This window comes from Chrysemys picta, chromosome 2 (assembly GCF_011386835.1).
Source record: "Chrysemys picta bellii isolate R12L10 chromosome 2, ASM1138683v2, whole genome shotgun sequence".
NCBI classification, from domain to species: domain Eukaryota; kingdom Metazoa; phylum Chordata; order Testudines; family Emydidae; genus Chrysemys; species Chrysemys picta.
The window spans coordinates 247227145-247251254 of NC_088792.1; the positions used below are offsets into that span (position 1 = coordinate 247227145).

At 40.7% G+C, this 24110-nt stretch overlaps 1 protein-coding gene across 4 annotated transcripts in view; it reads right to left on the minus strand.

Moving 5' to 3' along the window:
* Window positions 1-24110, minus strand: part of TRIQK (triple QxxK/R motif containing) — an 81361-nt gene that overhangs the window by 39791 nt on the left and 17460 nt on the right. For all 4 annotated transcript variants that reach the window (XM_042845125.2, XM_065585903.1, XM_065585904.1 and 1 more), the window contains 2 exons: window positions 18953-19033; window positions 2806-2955 (listed from right to left, as the gene is read on the minus strand). In XM_042845125.2, coding sequence (XP_042701059.1) covers window positions 2806-2955; window positions 18953-19033 — 231 coding nt within the window. The remainder of the gene's footprint in view (window positions 1-2805; window positions 2956-18952; window positions 19034-24110) is intronic.

Sequence of the window (24110 nt, forward strand, 5' to 3'; positions counted from 1 at the left end):
CCCCGAAGCGGCCAGGAGGAGGCGCCACAGCGGTGAGCTATCGACCCTGTCACATAAGGACATATATTATTGTAGTCAATTTCTTCTCCAGTTACACTGACTTGGCTATACTCACACAAAACTCACAAGTCACCCAGAAACTAAAATTAATATTTGCAAGACCTGTGGTTCCTGAAGTCTTCATATGTGGCAATAGGACTCAATTTACCACTGAAACATTCCTAGTATTAACACAGGATTTTGATTTTGATCATATTAGAAGTCCATGTTACCCTCAGAAGAGGGAGATGGAGAGAACAGTGCAAATTTTAAAAGATTTCTGCAAAAATCACTGAACACATATAAAGCACTGCTGGCATATCAGTGAACACCGCTTGTACCTGGACTATCTCCCGCAGCACTTCTGATGGGACACATTTACCTGTAGCACTAATACATCTTAAACCTAAGTGACCTTACCTAAAGGAATTTCAAAAAAACGGGATGTTGAAATAAAAATTTGGCAACCAACCCTCCCCCTCCCCCTCCCCCCCAAAAAAATGGTTACTCACCTTCTCGTAACTGTTGTATTTTGAGATGTATTGTTCATGTCCATTCCAATCAGATATGTGCATGCACGGCAGCTGGAAGATTTTTCCCCTAGCAATATCCGTCGTGTCAGTCCGGGCGCCCTCTGGAGTGGTGCCATCATGGCACTCAATATAGGACCTTACCGACCCGCCACTCCCTCAGTTCCTTCTTGCCGGCTACTCTGACAGAGGGGTAGGTGGGTGGGTATTGGAATGGATATGAACAACACATCTTGAAAACAACAGTTAAGAGAAGGTGAGTAACAATTTTTTCTTCTTCTTTCTTCTCCTTTGTTAGTTCAGCAGCTATAATAGCCACTTTTATTAAGTGTGCATCACCATAAATTCTGCTTTAAGAATTTTGATGGGCAGAAGCTGAGACCTGTGCTAGTATTTGCAAATTTAGACATGGGTAAAGCCAAGGGCAGTTTGCCATTTCTGCCATGAAACAGTTTCACAGTGAAAAATGCCAACGTTCCTCCCCCAGAAAAAAATGTTAGGATTTCACATAACACACAACAGGTGCTTGTTTCTCCTCTCACATAAACAGTATTAAAACTATATTGATTTCATGGGAATTAGTGTGATTTATATCACTATTAGTGAGTGGGAATAAGGCCCCGTACATCTTTTTATTTAATAACGTTAATAACAGATTAGAGATGATCTGACCCAGAATTTTTTTTTTTTTCAAATTTAGTGTTTCCATGCAACAACAACACGGTTAGTACAAAACCTAAATTAAACACTAAAGATGAACTGGACAAGTTCAGTGAGTTCTGGAGGCCACTTTTCTTTAGGCATCAGGAATATTTTGTCACTAAATCACTATTTTGCTGGCACGAATGCCACCATATTTTTGTAGTCATCCCAACCATTGTATTGTGTTGTGACTGAGAGTGTATTGCACTGAGAACAAGTTGACTACACACAAGAGTGTGGTTGTTTGAGGAGCCTGCTATTTAAAATATAACTTGGTCAAACTCTACAAATTAGCTTCATTTAAGGGAGAGGGAAGGGACACCAATATTTACTGTTTCAAATAAGCCAATGTTTTAACAATAGTTTATTAAATACCAGGATTGAATAACAGATTGAAGAGTATCTAACTGCTTTTCAATTCATCAGGCTTAAACAGAAACAGGGCTGCATCTTTGCCCTTTGTTGATACTACTGTCCAAGCTTATTATCATATGAATACCTGGTTATTGTTTTATACTGTTCGTGTTTCAGAAGCTCCCTGCTTTCTTTTTCCTCAGTAGACTTTACAATATCCACCCTCATTATCATCATGTGGCAGTGCTGCTCTTCGCCTGCATTTGCTTCTTTAAAAATTAATGCACTATTTTCTGAATGCTGTACTGCATAAGCTGCTTATGAGTACATTATGCTATCAAGCCAGCACATGCAGAAAAGCTTCCCAAACTGTAATTCTTTCAATGAAAATACAGCTGGTTCTGCTTCAAAGGCACTTCTTTTCACCTGCAAATGGACTTGCTCCTACACTTATTCCTCAATTCATTGTCTTTTATTTGTGTCTGCAAATCTTTAATTGCCTTTAATTAGAAAAAAGTAAATTCAGAGCTTTAATCTTGCAAATACATTCAATCATAATTCTGCCTGGGATGAATACCAAGTTCTATTCACTGACTGATCTTTATAACAAAAGGTATATAAATTCATTGTCCGTTTATATAGACCACACCAATTAAGCCACAATAGAAAACCAAACAGATAAGAGTCAAAATATTTGAAATGAGAAATGTGCAATCTAAATTTAATTACTCAGATGAATTATTTGAAGATGAGTTATTTACAGCATGCCAAAAAACTGACAGATAGTAAAAGTTGCTAATCAACATTACAGATTTAAATCCCTTTCAGTGCTTTCAGTCCAATTTGTAACCGCAAACAAACCGATGTCCTGAATCTTTTTGTGTTGGTATTACAATCATAATCAAAACTGTAATAACGTTTATTCCACGTTGTAGTGATCCATTTCAGATGTTAAAATTAGTTAAGTTACACTGTAACAAAAGTGCAAATATTAGTCATTTAAGTACCACAAGTAACAGCAATCTATGCTTTACCACATACATCAGGTTTAAAAAGTACAGGTGGCCAATTAAAAACACTAACAAAACTAGGGCAAACTGTGGTAACCCTTACACTGAAAACACTTACTCATATAACTAAGTCAGTTGAACTCAATGGAACCAATAGTGCAAAGTCTCACCAATGTAATTAGGGTTTCCACAGTCTGGTTCCAAATGGATATATTCCATCCCACCCTTACCCCTGCTCCATCTCAAGGGAGAGGTGAGGGGAGGCAACAGGGAGGAGAATGTTTGATTTGACTGGCAGGAGAAAGACAATCCCTGAGGTCCTGAAAAAGAAGGGCGAGAGCTCAGTTCCCCTACTATTCCCCTGGCCCAGAATGTTCATGAAGATTGAGCAAGGTGCAGTGGCAAGGGAGGAAGACAGTTTTCCCCCACCTTTGCTGACAGGCTGGTGGGGGAAGAGGGAAAAGCTGACTGACCAGCGTGTCCCCCTTCACTCTAATGGAAAGTCGGCCCACCCACGTGTGCAGCCATGCTACTTTATTTGCTGCCCTGCCCTCTCTATCCTATAAGTAAGGCACTGTTTGAACTATCAGAGGGGTAGCAAGTGCCACAGGACTCTCTGTTGCTGTTTGAACTATGTCTCCAAGATGCTGTGGGTCTGACCGGTCACCAGTTTTGTGGATCAGAAAAGTATTTTTCCCTTGAGGCTAGATCGGCAAGATGTCTAATTGGTTTTTTCATCTTCCAGGCAGCACCCTGGAGAATGCCCTGCTGGCAGCCCCTCCTGCTGTATAACAATGAGGATTCTCCTTGGGTGTGTCTGCTGATCTTAACTTCTAGTAATGTGTGGAGAAGAGGCATCTCTCAGGCAAGTAGGTACTAAGCCATTTACCATTTATTCAATAAGTAATAGAATTCCCAATCTAATGCCAATCTGGTATCATATCTACATTTTAAACAATGCACAGAGGAAATGCCAAGGTACAACACATATTATTACTAATCTAAACAGAAGATCTAACTAGGAATAACAATTTATTAGAATATTAATGGAATCTAAGAGAGACAAAATCCCAGGGAAAATTAAGGGCCCAATCCCAGCTGCCATGAACATTAAATGTACAAAACCCCTAATAACTTTGATAGGAGTAGGATTTGGCCTTAAAGCATTTAGCACTGCTTTTGGCCCTCTCAAACTACCCTACTAACATCTTCAGTGATCTCTCCCCTCCTCTCCCCGAAAAGCAGAAGAGAGATATGTTTTAATACAATTACAAAACAAGATTGCTGTGATTAGAGATGTTTTTGGAGTCTTAGGCTAACAGAAACATTTTGATACGTATTAAACACACTCATGAGAGACTGTATGTGCTCAAAAAAAGCATGAAAACCCCCCACAGCCTCTCTCTTTTTTATTCAGGTTTAATGGAAGCTCAAATCACTGACCATTTTTCAATCGCAAGAGACGGAACAGCTTGACACTAATAATACATTTGCAAAGGACACATCATCATTTAACACAACATTAAGTGCTCAGGGACAACTTTTTTACAGTAGACACAACGTGCTCGAAGCTCAGAGTTGACATATCATTACATTTAATGCTACAAAGATAATCCAACCAGTCGTTCATGAAAGGTAAATTAATTTTAGAGCTACTACATTTCAGCTTTAAGTCAACAAGAAAGATGCATTAAAGTGAATAAAAGTTTCTTTTGTACTATCTGCAAGATTTTTTTGGTCTAAATATAAGGCTTCCTCAAGTATACAGTACCAAAATCTTCCCATTCAACTATTTCAGCCCTCTCCTGATTCCAGCTCAGAACTCTTGTGACACATTTTAAATACAATTTTAAAGCTGGAAATAAAAACACCTGCAAACAGCCTACCCTTTGCAGAACTTGTAAGGAGCTTCAGTATTTCACAAAAAGGAACACATGTTTAAAATCTCTGCATTCGGACTCATACTATAATAGATAATAAAAAGATGTTTCCACTATTTAATTTCTTTCCTGCACTCATTTATTTTAAGCAACATTTTTAACAAGTCCATACAAGCAATTTACAAAGGAATTTTAGAAAATGGAATACAAATAATTTAAAAACAAATACTAAACAATGAGACTACTATATAAAATAAACTAAATCAAAAGTCATGTGATTTTCATTATATTTCCAACACCTATAGAATATGCAGGATGAATTGTATAAAGTTTAAATAAATTATACATAAAACAACGCTCACACAAATGTTGATCTTTATTAGGCACTGTGTTCAAAGAATATGATTTTCCATATAATCGTATATTTCAAAGTTTCTCTCTTAACACAAGTTTAATGGTTACAATAGTTTTTGGTTTGTCGATACTAGGAAGATAGCAGTTATGCATTAGTAGGAGTTTCCTGAACATGCACAACTGAAATTCTTCAGTTAACCTTTCCAGTGATCATTTTAACATTTTATATTAAAATGAACAATAATGACAATGTTAAGGCTTTTAAAAATAAATTAATATAATTAATTTGAACCAGGCCACATTGTGAGTGTATTGCCTCTCCCCCTGGCCCATTTATAAATTGCTAGGGAAAACTACAAGCATTTCTACAGCCATGTAAACAGGCAGGTTTCATAGTAAGTTCTAGAATTGTGGACAAAGCAAAACAAAATCACTACTGTTTAGGAGCCAGTGTAAAGTACTGACAATTATCATAATTTACAAGCCACAGTTATGCTAAATAATTGGTCAGACTGTTTGGGGGACAAAAGAAACTATAGTAACTAGTTTCTTCACATTAAGTATTGTGAGATCATTATGCTATACAGAGGCAGTGCATTACTGAGAAGGAGGGGTAGATGTACAGGCCAAAAGGGAGACCTGGAGCTTTTGCAAGACAGAACTGGTCTGATTCTAACTTTGCTTACACCAATTTTAGTAACTCTGATGACTTCAAACAGAGTGACATGATTTAGTCTAGAGTAAGTGAAAACAGAATCAAGCTCAAAGCCTCTGAGGCAAGATGGACACAGTATGCTAGGCAACTGTTTTACAACTGTACAAGTGTATGGAATGCTCTCCACAGCACAGAGGAGACAAACTTTTTTGACTGTGCTCTATTTGAGGATACATGTACAGTTTATTTCAAATTATAGCCGAAAGCCGAGCAAGAGGGGCTCTGGGAATGTTCTACATATAAGCTCTACAGTCAAGCAGACAGAGACAGAGTATTACTATTATGATCATCTAGTTGTATTACAGTAGCACCTTGAGGACACAACTGAGATTAGGGCGAGGCTTTGTGCAAACACATAACAACAGATAGGCCCTGTCCTGAGCTTACTATGAAGGAGCTGTCTGTAACATTTTATGAATAGTATGTGTTTAATCTGTCCATTTGTTATGCTGTTGGCTAAGGGTACGTCTATACCCAGCCGCTAGTTCGGCGGCTGGCAATCGAACTTCTGGGTTCGACTTATGGCGTCTTGTCTGGACGCGATAAGTCGAACCCGGAAGTGCTCGCCGTCGACTGCAGTACTCCAGCTCGGCGAGAGGAGTACCGCGGAGTCGTCGGGGGAGCCTGCCTGCCGCGTGTGGACCGAGGTAAGTTCGAACTAAGGTACTTCGAACTTCAGCTACGTTATTCACGTAGCTGAAGTTGCATACCTTAGTTCGATTTGGGGGTTTAGTGTAGACCAAGCCTAAGTGACTACCAAGGGTTAATTCCAGAAGCAGCTGATCTGAAAGTAGGCAGGAAGGCTAACACATCTGATACCCCCAGTTGCCACTACATAAAAGACAATGCAGAGAACCAGCTGCTTTGAAGTAGGTTGTAAATTTGGTCTAATTTTGATTGTTGGGTTTAACATGCAAGTGCCAGGGGTGCCGGAAAGGGGGGGCGGGAGGAGAGGTAGAGGGGAAGGGTGGTGTGAGGGCTTGGGGAAAAGGGGTGGTGCGAGGGCAGAGACTTGGAAGGACAAGGCAGTGTGTGTGGGGACCACGGTGCCCCCCCCCCCATTAGGAAGTTTCCACCATCCCTGGCAAGAGCTGGGTGGTGTTGGTGGCCTGTGATATACAGGAGGTCAGACTAGATGATCTGCTGGTCTATTCTGGCCTTAAACTGTGATAATATGAAGTCTATCCCTGTTCCCCCAATGGATCATATAAACTGGTTTCTCCAAATTTAAGAGACCCAGAGCAAAGAAAGAACTTTGGGACTGACAGAAGGCCCCCTGAAACACAAGGGGAAAGGAAAACAGAGATTGCAGAGAAGCAGATTGAAACCCAGTCCCATAAGTGGAGGTATCTGGAGAAGGTAGGCCTACATAAGCTTACATAAAATAGATGTTTATAAACTGTTCATTGTGTTAAAACCCTTCCTCTCGTTATGCTGTGTTCCTATCGTTGAGCCTGCTGAGGAACCACAGTAGGTACAGTGTGCTGTATCCTGCAACCCAGTCCAAGAGCAGGAGACTCATGGGAAAGAGAGGTGAAGGCCTGGGGCCTGTCACCTGAGGGAGGGGTGCACTCTGAGATACAAGAGCAGGGTCAAAAGTGCAGATAGCCCTAGTAGTAGCACAGTCTAAATAGACAAGACAGACAAAGAGTGGGAGAGGAAACAAAGACAGAAAAAGGAATTGCCCAAGGTCACACAACAGGCCAATGGCAGAGCTGGAAATAGCACCAGAATGTCTTAACTACTAATCCAGTGCCTCACCCAGCAGATCATGCTGCTTCTCAATTTAGGATGAGGCTCTACATTCTTAGATGCTGTCTGCCTACATGTTATGACTCCTCAGTAAAAGTAATCACGTTATTCTGGACCAGCTGCACATTATAGGACCATCCCAAGATCCTTTATATAGTGTCAGTGCAATTTGTTAATTCTGTCCAAGTAAGATGTTTCCAGTAATATTGTCAGCATTTGCAATTTTCACATCAATGAAGCATATTACAAAGGATGCTCTGTCAGATCTATATATCACTGTCACTTCAGGTGTCAATGCAGACACTCTAAGCAGAAGTATATGTTAGATGATACTGTGAAAGTGATTATGCAAGATGGAAAATTTACATCAAAACAAGTTCTTGGAGACCCATTCACCAACAGTGTAGAAATCAGATGGTTTTAATGGAATTAACAGGGACAGGAACATCTCTTTTACACGTCACCATTATCTCTTGGGATCCTAAAATTACTTGTGAGGAATAATCTTCCCAAGTCACTCATAATTTTAGCACTCCAAAAGAAATACAGTTCTTCAGTTCACTTGTAATTTAAACTCCTTTCCTTCAACATAAACACCACCTGACAGGTCTTAACTAAAAGTGAATGACAGCAATAGTAGCTTGCTTAAAAGAGTAAAGGAAATGCATATTTATGAGGACCTAGAGTTTTGGTTTATGGACCTCCTAAATTCAGGTGAAATAATGTTTTGAACACATATTGGGAGGCACAATTTTGCCTTCAAAGCAAAACTGGGCTAAAGCTAATGATGGGATCTGTGCTTGTGTTATTAACACCTGCTACTGCATAAAGAAAGAATAAAGGCGATTGGCTTTGTTAAACTTATCTATATTTTCATACATATATTCCCAGCCATACTATTCCATATTATTTTTCTTTTGGAGACTCACAGTAAGAAGGACCTCTGTGTCCATATTAAGACATGTTTGTTAAGATCAATGAAATGTCACCACTTATCCCAGGTCTAAATTAGGTGCTTTGGATAAAAACAGTGTTTCATGTGTCTGATGTGCAACTTGCAAAATATTGCCATTTAAGGACATGTAGGAAATTGTTTGGCTCCCCCTTCATACCTATAACAATGAATTAATTTGCATGCAAAATTTATTTAATCGCCTTGCTACCATACAATCACCTACCAGAATGCAGGCAATGTTGTACTTAAAGTACTGCACAGGATCTTTGCAGGGGGAATAAGGCAAAACGCCACATTTATTAGTAATACATGCATTCATTAACACTGTATCATATGCATATAATATATTACACTTACACTCACACACACACACAAACACACTCTGTCTTGTTGTTACCAATTAGTTGCTCCCCTTAACTTCACTGGCCAGGTGAGTTAGATGGGGGAGGGGGTGGAGCCGGGCTTCTGCCGATCCGGATCGATGCTCCCACGTTGACAAGACGAGACCCGGGGTCCTCTGCAAGACACCTCACTTTTATAGCAGCTTTCCTCTTATGCAAATCTATACCAGATTCAAACTCTGTGTCTGTGTTCATTGGTCCTTTGTGCTGCTTTCTTTTGAGTGTTGTCCCAATGCTGCAAAGAGGGTGTTTCCAAAAGAAGGTGCTTGCTTCTAACCCCCGAGGCCGTCGATATGTCTGCTTGTCTTTAATGAGCCCACTTGACACGTTTTATTGTCCTTGGGTCTGCCTCCCAGCCCCTCTCCAACAGTTGAGGCTGGCTGGAGGTGCTGCCTTCCATGCCTTGCTCATCCACACCTCATTCATTCAACAGGGCAATTGATTAGGGGGGGGGGGGGGGGAAGAGAGCTCTTGTTCTACTGATAGCAAAAAGAAATTTTTCTTCTATCTTATTCTATCCTTAGGGGCTATAATATTATACCAAGGGCAATGCAAAGTTTCTAAATGAGGCTTTGATACAAAGTCCCATGAAAACAGAGATCACACGTGGGTAGACCCACCACAAGGTTATATGAAGAGGCACAATGTAAAGTCGTATGAAAATTATCAGAGATTTATCTACAGCAATGGGTATATTTGAAACCTTTTTTGTTTTCATTATTTCTATATCCGTTTTGAGTTTGACCACTGCTGGCCCCGAAATTATCATTTTCCCTTTTTACCTCTTCTCCGTTTTTAGGATCCTGGTAACTGGTTTCAGAAAATAATCTTCTTTTAAGCTTAATGTATTTTAAATAACTTGTACAGTTCAAGGTGTGTGCCAAGGACATTTTCCAAATAAAACTAGCATTATTATTATCATTCCTTAAACTTCCTTCCAAAGCACTTTTAGTCAGCTAAGAATGTTGCCTCTGTGAAGCAATATAATGAATCAGGACTGGGTAGTGAGGAAGCTAATTTTCCTTCTGAAAGAGCATTGCAGTGAAGTGATTAGAGCAGAGGTCAGCAACGTGTCCGTACACAAGCATCCGAGGTAAAAATTTTGAGGTCCGTGGTAATTTTTAAAAAAATTTAATGACTGAATGACATAACACCCCCTTCTTCCCCATACACACACACACACACGTCTGTCACTAAATATGGTAATTTTGTCAAGTGTCCGTTGCGCAACATGGTGGTACCGACTCCTGGATAAGAGTATGGAACTGGTTTATATTCCTGGGTCTTTCACTGGCTCTGCTGCATTGAAGAGAGATTGTTACTTCCTTATGTTGCCTCGGTTTTTCCATCGGTAAAATACTACCTACCGAGATGCTGGGTCGCTCAATCAATGTTTATGAAGCACTTTGAGATCCTTGGATAGAAGGTGCTACAAAAGTGCAAATTATTGATCTTAATGATTTATTTATTATTGTATAAGAGATGTTTCTCTAATGGCATATGTTCATTTATTTTAAAGGTTCATATATTGAAAATTACTTCTTTCAAACTGACTCCCCCTATTACTAGACTTTAAAATCTATTACTCATTTATTAAAAACGTATATTAAATATTTATAAACACATGCTTAGAGATTTCAGTTTTTGGAATTAAACACAGTTTCCAGTGCAGCACACACAAAAAACCTAAAGGCATCCAAAAGCCAAACAGAAGGCCAGCATTTGGCAATGCCTGTTTGATCGCAAAATGCTCTACATCCTATGAAGTGCTTAATGCCTATTTCCTTGCAAGAAAAATCCCTTTACATGGTATTCTTAGATCATATATTTTAAAGGCCACAGGAAACCATCAGATCATCTAGTCTGACCTCCTGTATAACACAGACCATTATATTTCACTCAGTTGCACCTGTTTTGAACCCAATAACTTCTGTCTGACGGACACATATCTTCCAAAAAGGTATCAAGTCTTGATCTGAATATATAAAGAGATGGAGAATCCACTACTTCCCTTGGTAGGTGTTCCAATGGTTAATCATCCTCTCTGTTAAAAATGGATGGGAGATCGTGTTTATAAACTAGTGGACTAGTCTCCTTTTCAACATCCCCTGCTCTGACTCATTTTCTGCCTTAAAAAATACCGAAGAGAAGAAACTAATAGCAAATCAGATGGAAATATCTATTATACGCATCACATGCAGTCTAGATTGTCTTAGCATTCTGTTACAAGGGTCATTTTCAGCTGCTTATACATTTTTCAAATATATATATATAAATTTTGGGAGAATTGTTCTTCTCACGGTTTCACTTCAAGCATAGGACTGGGGGGGGAAAAAAACTCTTTTTCTCCAAGAAAAATGGTTGCACCTGTCTTTGAACAGTTCTAATACCTCAGCAGAAAGAGATGGAAAATTGGAATTTGGTAGGAATGCAGTCCCAAGGATGTAGATGTGCCTTCCAAGGATCCAATAAATATTGGCTCCGATTAGGCTAAGTTTTACAGATTTATAAAAAAGACTTTGCACATGTATGCTGGATTATGTTAAATTATTAAAATTACTTATCACCTGCCCTTCCATTGGCATTTTACATTTGTGCAACATATAAACTGAGTGGAAATTTACATTGAATAGACCATGTCTCAGGAATCGGTTGGATGTGCATGCGTAGTTAATAAAATATAGTCGAATTTCAAGTTTAAGAGAGCATGGGGCTCCAGAATACAAACCTAACTTTAGCTTCGCCCACTATGTCCTATAAAGGTGTGTATGAAAAGAGGCAGGGTTTTGAAGGAATCCTGCCATCTTACTTATGAGCTAACAAACTGCTTGTGGAATGAGGCAAGGGCTCATTGATTGCACATACTGTGCTATAGAGGGTATTTCACCATTATCTAGCAAACAGTAGCATAGTCGAATTTCTTTCTCTCTTTACTTTTCTTTATAAAAATCATAGGAAATTCCTTACCAATATCTACATATATTCAAGGGACATTAAAGTTGCAAATACAAGCACTCAAAAGTCAGGAAATGAGAGTTAAAAGTTGCACAGTCTTAACTCTGCCCCTCAAGTCTGTATTATAACGCAGATTTTCATTACATGATAATATTCAATTTATTGTGCCGAAGCCCCGGCCTCATTCAGTAAACACATTAGACAGTGGAGATAGCACAGTTGTGTAGTGACCTGAAAGCCTTGAGCACCCCTGCTCATACACTACAGAGCTGCATGGTGCATCATAAATAAGATTGATGTAATTCACTGCAGAAGTTGTATGGTGCATAGTGAACAAGGCAAGGAGCCAACAGAAAATGACGAATGCTCTTGTGCATTCCAAAAATCAGTGTTCAGAAATATCAGGTTTTGCACATGCTGGTTAAGAAAATATAGCATATACCAAAATGCAGAAATGCAGAAGCTTATCTTTCCCCCCCCTCCCTTTTTTTGCTCTCTCCTTTGACTAGAGAGGGGTATAACAGAACTATCCCATACAAAGGACATTTTTTCATTTCTTTTGAGAGCTCAGTTTGGAGTAACAGTGTTGGACTGAAATGGAAAATGTTCCAATAACCTTGCTCACAAAGTACTAACATAACCCAGTTGTGAAACCTTTGGTATACATTACAAATTACCATTCACAAACTGCATCATATTTGGTTATTAAAATAGGTGTCTACCTATGCTCCCTTGCAGCTTATGACTAGCAAAACTGTTCTCTCTGCTGTCCTAAGACTGCTGACCACTGCAAGTACTTAATATGCACCAAATTTCCGATGATCACCATTAAAACTATGATGTCAGGAATACCTGGGTCACATCCTATTGCTAGCAGCTGGACATGTTGTAACAACTGAGACCAAGTTAAATGGGAAATTCCAGTCTAAAATGTATAACTAGGGATATCCCAAGAGGACACATATTGTACCTGTCAACTGGTCTATGAATGTTACATTTCTATAAACATAGTAGCAACAATAAATAGAGATTTATCCAGCAGTTTAAAAAAAATAAAACGATGCTAAAAGTGATGCTTTGACAATAAGCACATTTTTGATTCTTTAACCTCTGTTACTTTAATAGTTTTACTATTTTGTGCTGAAACCATAAAGGTTGAGTGACAAAGGTTAATAGTTACCACGGGAATTTGTCTTTTTTCCCTCCCAGTCTCTCAGCATGAATTTCCTATTCATTTCAGCAAAAGGAAACAGCCTGTTGAATTCATGATTATGTTCTTCAATTCTTGCATGAGAGCAAAATCAGGCCTCTCTGATAAATTCTTTCCAGTAGTCAGCTCATGTTCTCCTAGTCCTATGAAGCATACCCACTCTTACTGAAAATTGCCTGAGCTTACCTGGGAAAAGCAGAGGTGCTTAATATGGCATGCCGTGAAATTCTCCTTAATTTTTCTCCATTCTTTTTCCCCCCACCTCAGTGGCAGAGTTAAGGCCAGGGAAGATAAATGTCTTCTCTCCTTTATTATTTTTGCTACAGCCAAGATCAGTCTCTCTCCATGAAGAGTACTAAAATAGTACTTCCAAGTTGTTCCTTTCATCCTGATTCCTCATAGGAATTCAACAGCTTTTCTCTATCCACTCAGCAGGTCATATTTGGTATTCCCATTAAGCCATTTGGACAGTAACCTTTCCATAAAGTATTTGCTATGGGGTCTGTATTTTCCCATCTTGCCTTTCAAGATAACTTTAACACATACATTACAGACACAAGTCTGATTTTCTAGTAACTCTACTCATCATTCCAATATGTTACTGTTTTTAATAATAGCTTGGTTTGCTGATAGAGTATGTTAAGGTTTGTACTTTCAGTTCTATTAGATTTGAAATTTATTCAACCTTGCTAGCTTTCCCCCGTGGAGTTCATTTCAGTATTCAGTTTTTCTATCAACTCCAGGGAGGGCAAAAATTATGGTAGTTTATTCTTTCTAGAAAAGGATTTTTACTGACATTATCTTGTTCGTCTGTTCGCTCTTCTTCTCAATGAGGAGGTACTCAGCACAGCTTTGGCACCATGCCTGCACATGATGAAAAAGGCTGTGGGCTAAAAGAACCCCATTCTGGTCTGGTAGTGCTTGTTAGACATATGGAACACAATACTGTTGCCTCGGGATAGCATAAAATACTTCTGCAAAGTGCTGATTTAAATGATTATACTTGCTGTTTTTACTTTAACCCCACAAGGGGAGCTGACCTTATCTACAAGTACTCTGGGCCCAAAGCACAGGTGAGTCTCAGTGTACATCTACACTGAGGAATAAAAGACCAAGGGGAGCTGACTTGGGCTTGTGGGGCTCAAGCTGTGGGGCTAAAAATGGGTTCCAGTCCAAGCCCAAATGTCTACACAGAGCCCTGTGAGCCCGAGTCAGGTGACCTGGGCCAGTTGGGGGTTTTTTATCCCGATGTAGACATACCCTAAGTGAGTATGAAAAAGTGGGAACCTACCTTGGTGTTGCTTACACTTTCTTCCTTCAATGTGTCTCTTATGCCAAATTAAGACTCCTTTTAAGGTTATTTAGATTCTCTTTGACTCATATTTCCAAATTCAGAGGTGTTGCCAAAATTAGATTCCTCCACACTAACAGACACCTATAGAGCTACTAACATGTGGTCTACCTATGCCCAAGGGAGTCTATGTAAGCATAATTTACCTGCTGAGAAGCTAGAAGAATGTGTAAATCAAATTAGCCCCCACACTACTTTAATTTACATCATCTTCAGCTCCTCCAGGTATAAATCACACCAACTCCCTTAGACATGGGTAGCGTGTGTGTGCAAAACTCTAAAGGAATCTGACTATGAGAGGTCTAATTTACACATCGCTTTCTTCAGCTTCAGTGAATCTGGCCCATTGTCTCACCAAGATACCAAAACCCTGATTGAAAGGCCCATGCCCACTGGTGAGACAGTTTGGCTCCACATGCCTGTTTATAAGCTGGCTTCTCTGATTCAACTGCCACCAAGTAATGGTGTTTTTCAACACCTCTCTGCTGGGAAATGAATGCACAAACCTCACTTCATAATGCTCAGGGTGGATTGATTTAAATCAATGCAATTTAAATTGCTGATTTTAATCATGATTTAAATCAAGAAGCAGGAAACCTTGATTTAAATAATCTACTTTGTGTTTTGAATTTTTGCTTTTTCGTTATTTTCCTAAAGAAAGGTTGATTTCTTGTTAGTTGGTAAACACTCAAACATGTTGATTTACCACTAAATATAGCCCTAACAATAACTTTCATATTTGTTTTTGTTGGCTAGGAGGATACATTATATCTATACACATTTGTTTAAAAATTATATAACTTACATTTATTTAGATTCTAATTTTTCCATTTTTTTATTGTTAAAAATGGTGTACAGTGCCTTACTTATTTACTAGATGATGATAAATCAAAAGTGAAAAATTAATGTCAAGCTGCATTTGGATATAAATTGGAATTCAATTAAATCTGTTTTTATTAAATAAAACCTTAACTGTGCTGGATCCATAAGAAAAAAGTTTATTAGACATGTTTGCATTTAAAACTGATTTATTAAACATAGGAAGTATTATCTGGAGTTGAACTGATTAATTATGGTCACCTTGTCCTTCCAGATTTTAGAACTACAAGATCTCATCCTTTCACACCTAGCTTTTATTCATAGATTGGAAGAGTAAAACAAGCTTCCCTGCTTTTTCAACTCCCAAGTGGTTTCTTAATTTTGAAATAACTGGTCATTGAACTAAACTAGCTGAAATGAAGAGAAAACACACACTGCACCTGCTGAACAGGCTACTGCTATTAAAAGCTGGTTTAGCACTTCAACAAACTCTGCTCTCAGGTGCTTAGTCAGTAACTTCCAGTAGTTCAGGGTTTACTCTTGTGGGAATTCTGCACCACCGCATAAGCGCATAATTTAATGTCCCCCACATATTTTACTCTTTCCCTACAGAGTAATTGATTCACGCGGCCCTCCCAGGCAGCAGTCTCGAGCGGGCACATCTGGTTCAGGTGTCGGGAGCAACCGGGGGAGACAAATCACCATCGGGGGATGGGATAGGCATGCATGTCAGACTCTGTCCCTCTGACTTGCTATTTGCAATGCACCCAGAGCCAGAGAAGGGCAGGCCTGGTGATGCCCCAGCCAGTGGCTCCTATCATGTGCCAGGCTCCAGCTGCTAGTTATGGGTGGGGTGGGCTGATACAGGACTTCCTCTTCCCCTGCACAGGCTGGGACTGGGTCAGATCCACCCCCAGGAACCTCCCCTGGCTGCAGGAAGTTCCACACCCCCCTTGCTTCCTGTCCCCATTGCTCCCCACCTGTGGGGGGATGAGTCACTGTATGGGGAGCTGCCCCCCAATCCACCCAACCCCCATGCATCCAGATCCCCCCCACCAACTAGACCTCCTACCCATGAGCCCCACCCCGAATCCAGATTCCTTGCACCCAGACTCCCCCACCTCTGCACCTAGACCATCCCCTGAGCCCTCTGCACCCACACCCCCTGTGACGCTCTGTACCTTGGGGGAAAACCCAGCATCCCCATGTTCATCCTCGTAAAATGATTGTATGGTATCTAATGCAAATTTTGTCATGTCAGCTGTCTTCGGAAGGCTCATGATGCACTGATCATTGTTGTTACAGTAATGTTATAAGTTATAATTTCATGTATGTAGTTATGAGGCTGAAAATGTGTCCTCATGGCTTAAAATAAGCCCAAGCAAAAACTCTCCAAGAGCAAAGAGGCAGTTCACACCTCATCAGGGCAGGTACGGGACAAACCCAGCCCAGCCTCACAGGAACAAAGGACGTTGGTCTAGACAGCAACAAAAGGATCTGTTGGACTCTCAAGTGAATCACCCCCCTTCCTTTGGCCAGTTTGGGATTGTGATGAGGTAATGCTCACCTGACTCAGGAGGGAGGGCGGGGGCAAAGCCAAGAAGGAAGAAAGAATATGATAAAAGGGAGAGACGTTTGACATGCTCTTCCTCTCTCTTCCACCTACATCTACAGACATCACACCAAGCGACTGAAGCACTGATCAAAGGATAGAGCATGGCTGAAGAGCAACCAGCCAGCCTGTGGTGAGAAGCATCTAAGTTTGTAAGGGTAGTGAATACATTTTGTGTTAAGTGTTAAGTGTTAAGATCAGCTTAGAATGTGTTTTGCTTTTATTTCATTTGACCAAATCTGACTTATGCTTTGACTTATAATCACTTAAAATCTACCTTTCATAGTTAATAAATGTTTGTTTATTCTACCTGAAGCAGTGCGTTTGGTTTGAAGTGTGTCAGAGGCTCCCCTTGGGATAACAAGCCTGGTACATATCAATTTCTTTGTTAAACTGACCAACTAATATAAGCTTGCAGCATCCAGCGGGCATAACTGGACACTGCAAGACGGAGATTCCTAGGGTTGTGTCTGGGACTGGAGATATTGGCTAGTGTCATTCAGTTGCACAATCCAAGGAGCAGCTTACATGCCAGGGGCTGTGCGTGGGGGTTCTCAGAGCAGAGCAGGGTAAGGCTGGCTCCCAGAGTCGAGGATTGGAGTGGCCTAGCAGCTCACCAGTCCAGAGGGGAACGTCACAGTGGCGCAGCGAGCAGGGTGTATGTGCAGCTTGTTACTCCAAGTGGAGTTCACACTTTAAGCACTGATATTTGTGATTTTAAGTGAGTCTTAAGTGCAGTGGCTAGAACTGTCAGGAGGAGGTCACAGTTTTGTTATTTTCTGTTTGCTTATTTGGGGAAAGAGAAGTAGGCACAGAAGAGCAGGAAAATGAGTGAAAGCAGTGAAGCAACTGCGAAGTTGGAGCTTTTCAGGCTGCAGTCTGCAGAAAAGGAGAGGGAGCACCAGAGATTATTGCAACAGAAAGAACTGGAGATAAAAGAAAAAGAGAGTGAGAAGAAAAAGAAAGAGTAAAAACACCAACTAGACCTGCTAGAGAAGCAGAACCAGAGGCCCCCTACCCCACACATCACTCCAAAAATCCAAAAATGGGAACACTTATGTCCTGCATAGAGTGAGGACGATGATATTGCGGAATAACTGACTACCTTCGAAAGGCTGTGTGTAATACATGAAATCCCTGATAAGAGAGTTCCTACCATGACTGCGAAATTAACTGGTAAAGCTCAAAATGTATTCAATGGAATGCCTATTGAAGATGCTTTAGACTATTGTAAATTTGAAGATACTGTTTTGCAAAGTTTTCAGATTACCCCTGAAACATATAAAGTAAAATTTAGGAATCTTAAGAGGGATACTGGTATGAGTAATGTGGAGGGAGATATGCACAACTTCTTGTCCCCCCTCCAGTTAGAAATTACATAAACTGGGTTATATTATAAACAAGAAATAAGTTTATTAACTATAAAAGGTGAATTTTAAGTGAATATAAGATATAACAGACAGAACAAAGCAGATTACTGACCAAATAAAGCAAAATATGCAAGCTAAGCTCAATATACTTAAAAAAACAGGTTACCAAATGTAAATTGGAGTTCCAGTTATATTCCTTTTCAGACTGGACCCTGCATCAGTCTGGACTCCCCCCCTTGCCTTCACTTCAGGTGGCTTTAGCAGTCTTTCTTCTTGGCAGACAGGCCATGGAGAGGAGCAGTCCCATCTACTTTCCTCCCCAACCTTAAATAGGATTTACATAAGGTGGGAATCCTTTGGTTCCCAAACTTGACACCCCCCCCAATCCCTTCCAGTGGAAAGTTACAAGAAGTCCCAGGTAATGTTTAGTATCAGGTGACAAGACCACCTGACTCTGTAGTATCACATCGTCCAGGAGTCAGTGGCAGTATGGAGCGTCTGCAAGAAGGCCAAGCCTTTTCACAGTTCATTGTCCTCGCTGATGGGTCATCAAGCCCTGTCTGGCTTTTCCACTGTTGTACCTGAAGTGCTAGCAGTGGGCATAACCCAAAATAGCATAGTTGAAATACAGATACATAGTCAATATTCCTAACTTCAGATACAGAAATGATACAGGGATACAAATTAGATAATCACATTCAGTAAATTATAACCTTTCCAATGATATCTTACAAAACCCATCTTGCATAAAGTACATCTCAGTTATGTCATATTCACATCATAAGCATATTTTCATAAAGAATATGGAGTGAAACGTCACAATGCTGTTTTCTTTTAAAATTATACATTTTTTCTTCTGTCAGAAAACTTTGCTGAATGGGCTGGCCCTTAACACTGTACACAAGATGCATCCCAAAAGGAGACATTAATCTGTATTCCTTACCTATTTGTTTCCTGTATTGCTCAACAGGAATTCTTGCAGCAGATGCATCCTTTCTACCCATCCTTTTTGAATCCAAAACCACTAAGGAAGGAAGGGGGGGGAAAGAATCACATTATTTTTAAATAATCAATTATCTAAACAAACCAATGAATTCTATGCATGTCATAGAAAGTCTTTACACAAGTAAAATAGTTATCTAAATTACATACAAAAGGAATAAACTATACATGGTAGAAATGGTTACTAACCTTTCTGTAACTGTTTTTCTTTGAGATGTGTTGCACACATCTACTCAGCTGTAGGTGTATGTGTACCCTACCCCAATGCACAGCTGTCAGAATTTTTCCCTTAGCTGCCCATTGGGGCAGCACGATCACCCTCTGCTGCCTCGTGCAGGCATAAAGTGCGGAACCGCCACTGACCTCCCACAGCTTCTTCCTACCGGAAAGACTCCTAGCTGATGGTTTTCTACTATTTAGCAGCACTTCCTGAACAACCCTAGAACAGGGCTTCTCTGCAGTCATTAGCCACAAAGCCTCCGAGTCATCAGGAGAAGGGTCTGCAAATTGGGATGGAGGAGATGATCCTGATTCTGTAAAATCAAGTCCATGTGTAGCAGGAATGACAATGAGGGACTAATAGCTCTAAAAAACAGTGTTGGACAGGGCCATCCCCCCCATTGTTGACAGGGCCATCCCTCAGCATAAGATGAGACTTGTTCTGCTTAACTTTGCACAGAACTTTGAGCAGGAGAGGAATGGAAAGAAAAGCATACAGGAGTTCATCTGACCACGACATTAGAAACACATCTGTCAATGAACCTGGACAGTGGCCCACTGGGGAGCAAAATTGGTGACATTTTTGATGTCTTTTGTTGCAAACAGATCCACTTGTGGAGTTCCCCAAAGCTGGAAAATGGACCTTGCAATATCTGCGTGAAGGGACCACTTGCAGTGGTTGATGAACAGCCTGCTTAAGCGATCTGCCAATGTACTGTGGATCTGTGGAAGGTAAGCTCCTTTCAGGATTATGGAATTGGCAATGCAGAAGGCCCAAAGTAGAATGGCTAAATGACAGCAGTGAAGATCAGGCTCCTCCTGGTTTTTTTACATAAAACATGGCCACTGTATCATTGGTCATAACCAACAAACCCAGTCCTTTGATTTGTGGAAGAAATACCATGCAAGCTAACCAGATAGCTTGCAACTCCCTTACATTTATATGCAGACTGAGATCTTGGGAAGACCAGAGATCTTGTGTCTGTAGCAGACCCAAATGAGTCCCACCCCTCCACAACTAGTATGCTGGTCCGAGGCATCCATGACTAAGATGAGAGATTGTTGAGGCCAGGCAAAGGGAACTCCCTTGAAAATGTTGGCAGGATCTATCCACCAATCTAGGGAGAATAAGATTCAATTTGGAATGTGAACTATCATGTCCATGATGCTTCCTCAATGAAATACACTTCGGCCAACCAGCCCCATAGCTCTCTCAAACGTAACTCCAATAAATTTGTTTTTTGAACCAGAGATAGGATGGACTTCTCCATGTTGATCAGCAGGCCAAGTTCATCTAACATGGGCCGAAAAATGTCTCGCACAACAATATGGCTTCATGAGAGAGGTCCCTGAAAAAGGACAGGGAAGGGATCACTGCACTTCCACCATGTTAAAAACCTACCAATCTATTGTGACATGAGCCCAAACGCATTTTGTGAGTGGTTTGCAAAAATTGGAGAAGGGAAAGAAGACGCTCTTAGAACTGGTATCTGCTCTTGGCAAACGCATCAAAGTAAGGTCTTGAAGAATGCAGCCAGAGGCACAAAGTGGTGGTGGACGTCTCTTCTAGTGAGGCCCAAGGATCCTTTCAGTAAGCGTCATGCTGGAATTGAGGCTGAATCCAGGTACTGGATGCAGGTTGGTGGATATGACTAGGCTAAGACACATAGGAACTCACTTCAGAATCCAAGGGAGAAGAAATGTCAACAAAGGAGGAGCCATCGATACTGGAGAGGTAAGCGCAGAATCTGGAGAAGGGAGTCCTGCCGAGATCATGGCGGCTTTCCCCTCAACGGTACCATTTTGAACAGAACACTAACTGCTGCATCCCATGTTCCCACATGGTGCAGAGGTGAAGGAATGAGTGTTGGTACCTTGGGCGCCAGGCGACACTCTTGCATTGCCAGCGAAAGTGGTACTGAGAGATTCAACAACCCTCTCGCAACTGCAAATGCTTTGGGAGTAAACAGTACCAGGAAAGTGTTCTGATCCTGTTGTACCGAAGCCTGAGGTGATAACGCTGATGGCACTTCAGGAGTTAATCTCAACAGGCCTGTAGTTGGCTCTGGAATCAATGAACTCCCTGTTTTGATGTATGCATCAAAGAGTGCCTCCTTTTAGAGCGCGCCCCCAAGTCCTTTGACTGCTTTGTCTCTGCTCTTGAGGTACCTGGTACCAAGTTTGACTTGCGGTAACTCTTCTTTGGCACCAACAAAACTGACTTACCTATTGGTACCAGCAAGGCCGGAGGAACACAGCTGACCGATGAGCTCAGCACCCAGAGTGGGGTGGATGGTTCAATGGAAGGCAGAGTGTTGATATCAACAACATGTACTTAAACCTGGCTGCCCTGTCCTTTTTGGATCAGGGCTTAAAACCCTTACAGAGTCTGCATCTGTCACTCACGGGGCCTCCCCCAAGCACTTAAAGCAGCTGGGTCACTAATTGGTCACTAATTGGCAGTGGTTTGCCACAAGAGTGGCAAGCTTTGAAGCCTGGAGAGCACAGTGTAGCTCTTGGATTAGGACCAAATTGGGAATCGGTGACAAACTTTTAAACTACTAAATAAAGCTACACTACCTAAACTACACTAACTAAATTACAGACCATTAACAAAAATGTAAATAGATAGTAGTATCTATCTATTTACAACAAAAAGAAGGGACTTGAAGAGACAAAATTGGGAGCTTCAACAACTGTCTTGGGGGTAGGAAGGAACTTGGGGTGGCTCTGCCCTTTATGCCTGCATGTAATACATGAGGCAGCGCAAGGCGCTCATGCCACCTGATGTGTATCATTAAGGGAAAAAATTATCCAACAACTGCATTGGAGCACACATACACCTACAGTAGAATGTTCATGTACAATCATTCAAAGAAGAACAACAAAATACTGGAACTAATCATCAATATTACAAACACTATAAGATGAATTCTAAAAGTACTCTTTTTCTATGTTTTGGTTTATTAATATTACAGAACTCATTAGTTTGAACAACAAAATAAACACAGTATAAGAAATTATAACAAAACAAGCTGCCATCCAATATGAACCTTGGTATAGTTGAAATCACTTTTAGTATAACTATTTTTCTTCGATAAATCACTGACTGAACTTAAAATCTGCTATTATTCAGATTTCTACTATGCCCATCCCCACAGAATCTGGGTGCCCAAGAATATAAGCTAGTAAAAGAGAAGACAATGTGCAGGCTCATACAGATATAGGGCCAGACTGTGCTTGTGAGATCCACATGAAGAGGCCTCCCGTGCACTTACCTCCCCCATCCAAAGTAGAAGGGGGAGTCTGCTTGCCTTCACAGAAGCTGTGCCCCATTCTCCTGCCACCCAGAGAAGCCTGTCCATAGTTCTAGAAATCGCCAAGTGAGGAAAGGTGGATAGTAGGTGGAGTCACTTTGATTGTCCTCCAACTTCACCTAGCAGCAAAACCAGAGGAGAATAAATACGGTCAGAGCCTGTATTAATTTTCCTGTATTTCTTATATTAATTCTCCTTGCTCTTAAAGGGGAGTCTCAAGAACAGTCATTGGGGAGCCTTGACAGTGCCATGCTGTCAGAGAGCCACACCAGGGGACGCAAGCTACTGCAGAAATGCCGGGACTCCACATGGATGGCCCTCTATCCTAGGATGATAGCCAAGATCCACGCACGTGTTTGGGGATTAGCAAGTAGTGTGGGTCTAACTCATTTCTTCCAGTGCAGGGAATAAACAGATGAATTCAGAGAAAATTCTGGAGAGGGAACTGCATGGATTTTCCTGGACTGCAGCTCAGTCCAGAACTGAGGTACCTTAGTCCTCACACTTGCTATTCCAATTCCAGGTTTCTCTTGACCAGAGATGACAAATCAGATCATATTATACATGTGTAGTAATTGGGATGTGCACAAATGGGGACTACAAATTTACAACCTAACTCTTATCTCCACAATCTAAATCCACTATCTCTCTATTAAAATTATTTTTTAAACCTTAAGAGTAATGCATCAAAACTTATAGATGTTCTAAAATTAAAACAGCAAGGATGAAGTTCACCCATCACCTTCCAAGTCTAATTAATCAACCTTTTGTATAGGGAACTCCAAATAGACTGGAGCAGATTGGAATCTATCTCCCAACTTGCATGCAGGCTGGGGAGCTGCACACAGTCCCTCTGAGGCTGCTATTCCCACTAATAATCACAGCTTCTTCACACGTTGGTATCACTTTTCTCTACTAGATCCACACAATCATGGTTCCAATAACCCTTCCAGATGATCCCAAACACACCAGCTGTGTGTTATAAAAGAGGTGCTAAGATGCTGTATACAGCTGCTCCCTCTGGTATGTTTCTCTCTCCACCAAGTAACAACACGTGGTTTACCTGGTGCAGCGGGATGCTGGAAATGGATTAATTTCACCCTCTATTCCAAAAACCAAAATCTGGCTTTAAATCCACGTGCAAAAAATATATATTAAACCACCAAGACAAGTTTGTCAATGGCATAATTGTTTGCAAGCCAGGTTCAAAGCACAGTCCCAGGAATTATCCCCAGGGCTTATTCATGCATCAAACAATACAGCAATTATTTTCACTGTTTGTCCATTTGGGGCCCAATTCTGCTTTTTTGCTGACAGTACTGGCCAGAAATCAGCACCCATTACATTAGTGCAAATACAAAGTAACTCCATTAACTTAAGTGGAGTTACTCCAGATTTAAACTCATGTAAATAACTGAAGAATTTGGCCAATGGCAAAATTTCTACTGACTTTAACAGTAGAAACAGGCCCTATATCTTAAGGTATGACCCATAAGATTTAGAATGAAACTGAGTCTTCAAAATCAGTGAATACTTTAAATGTGTTCAAGAGGAACAGAAATA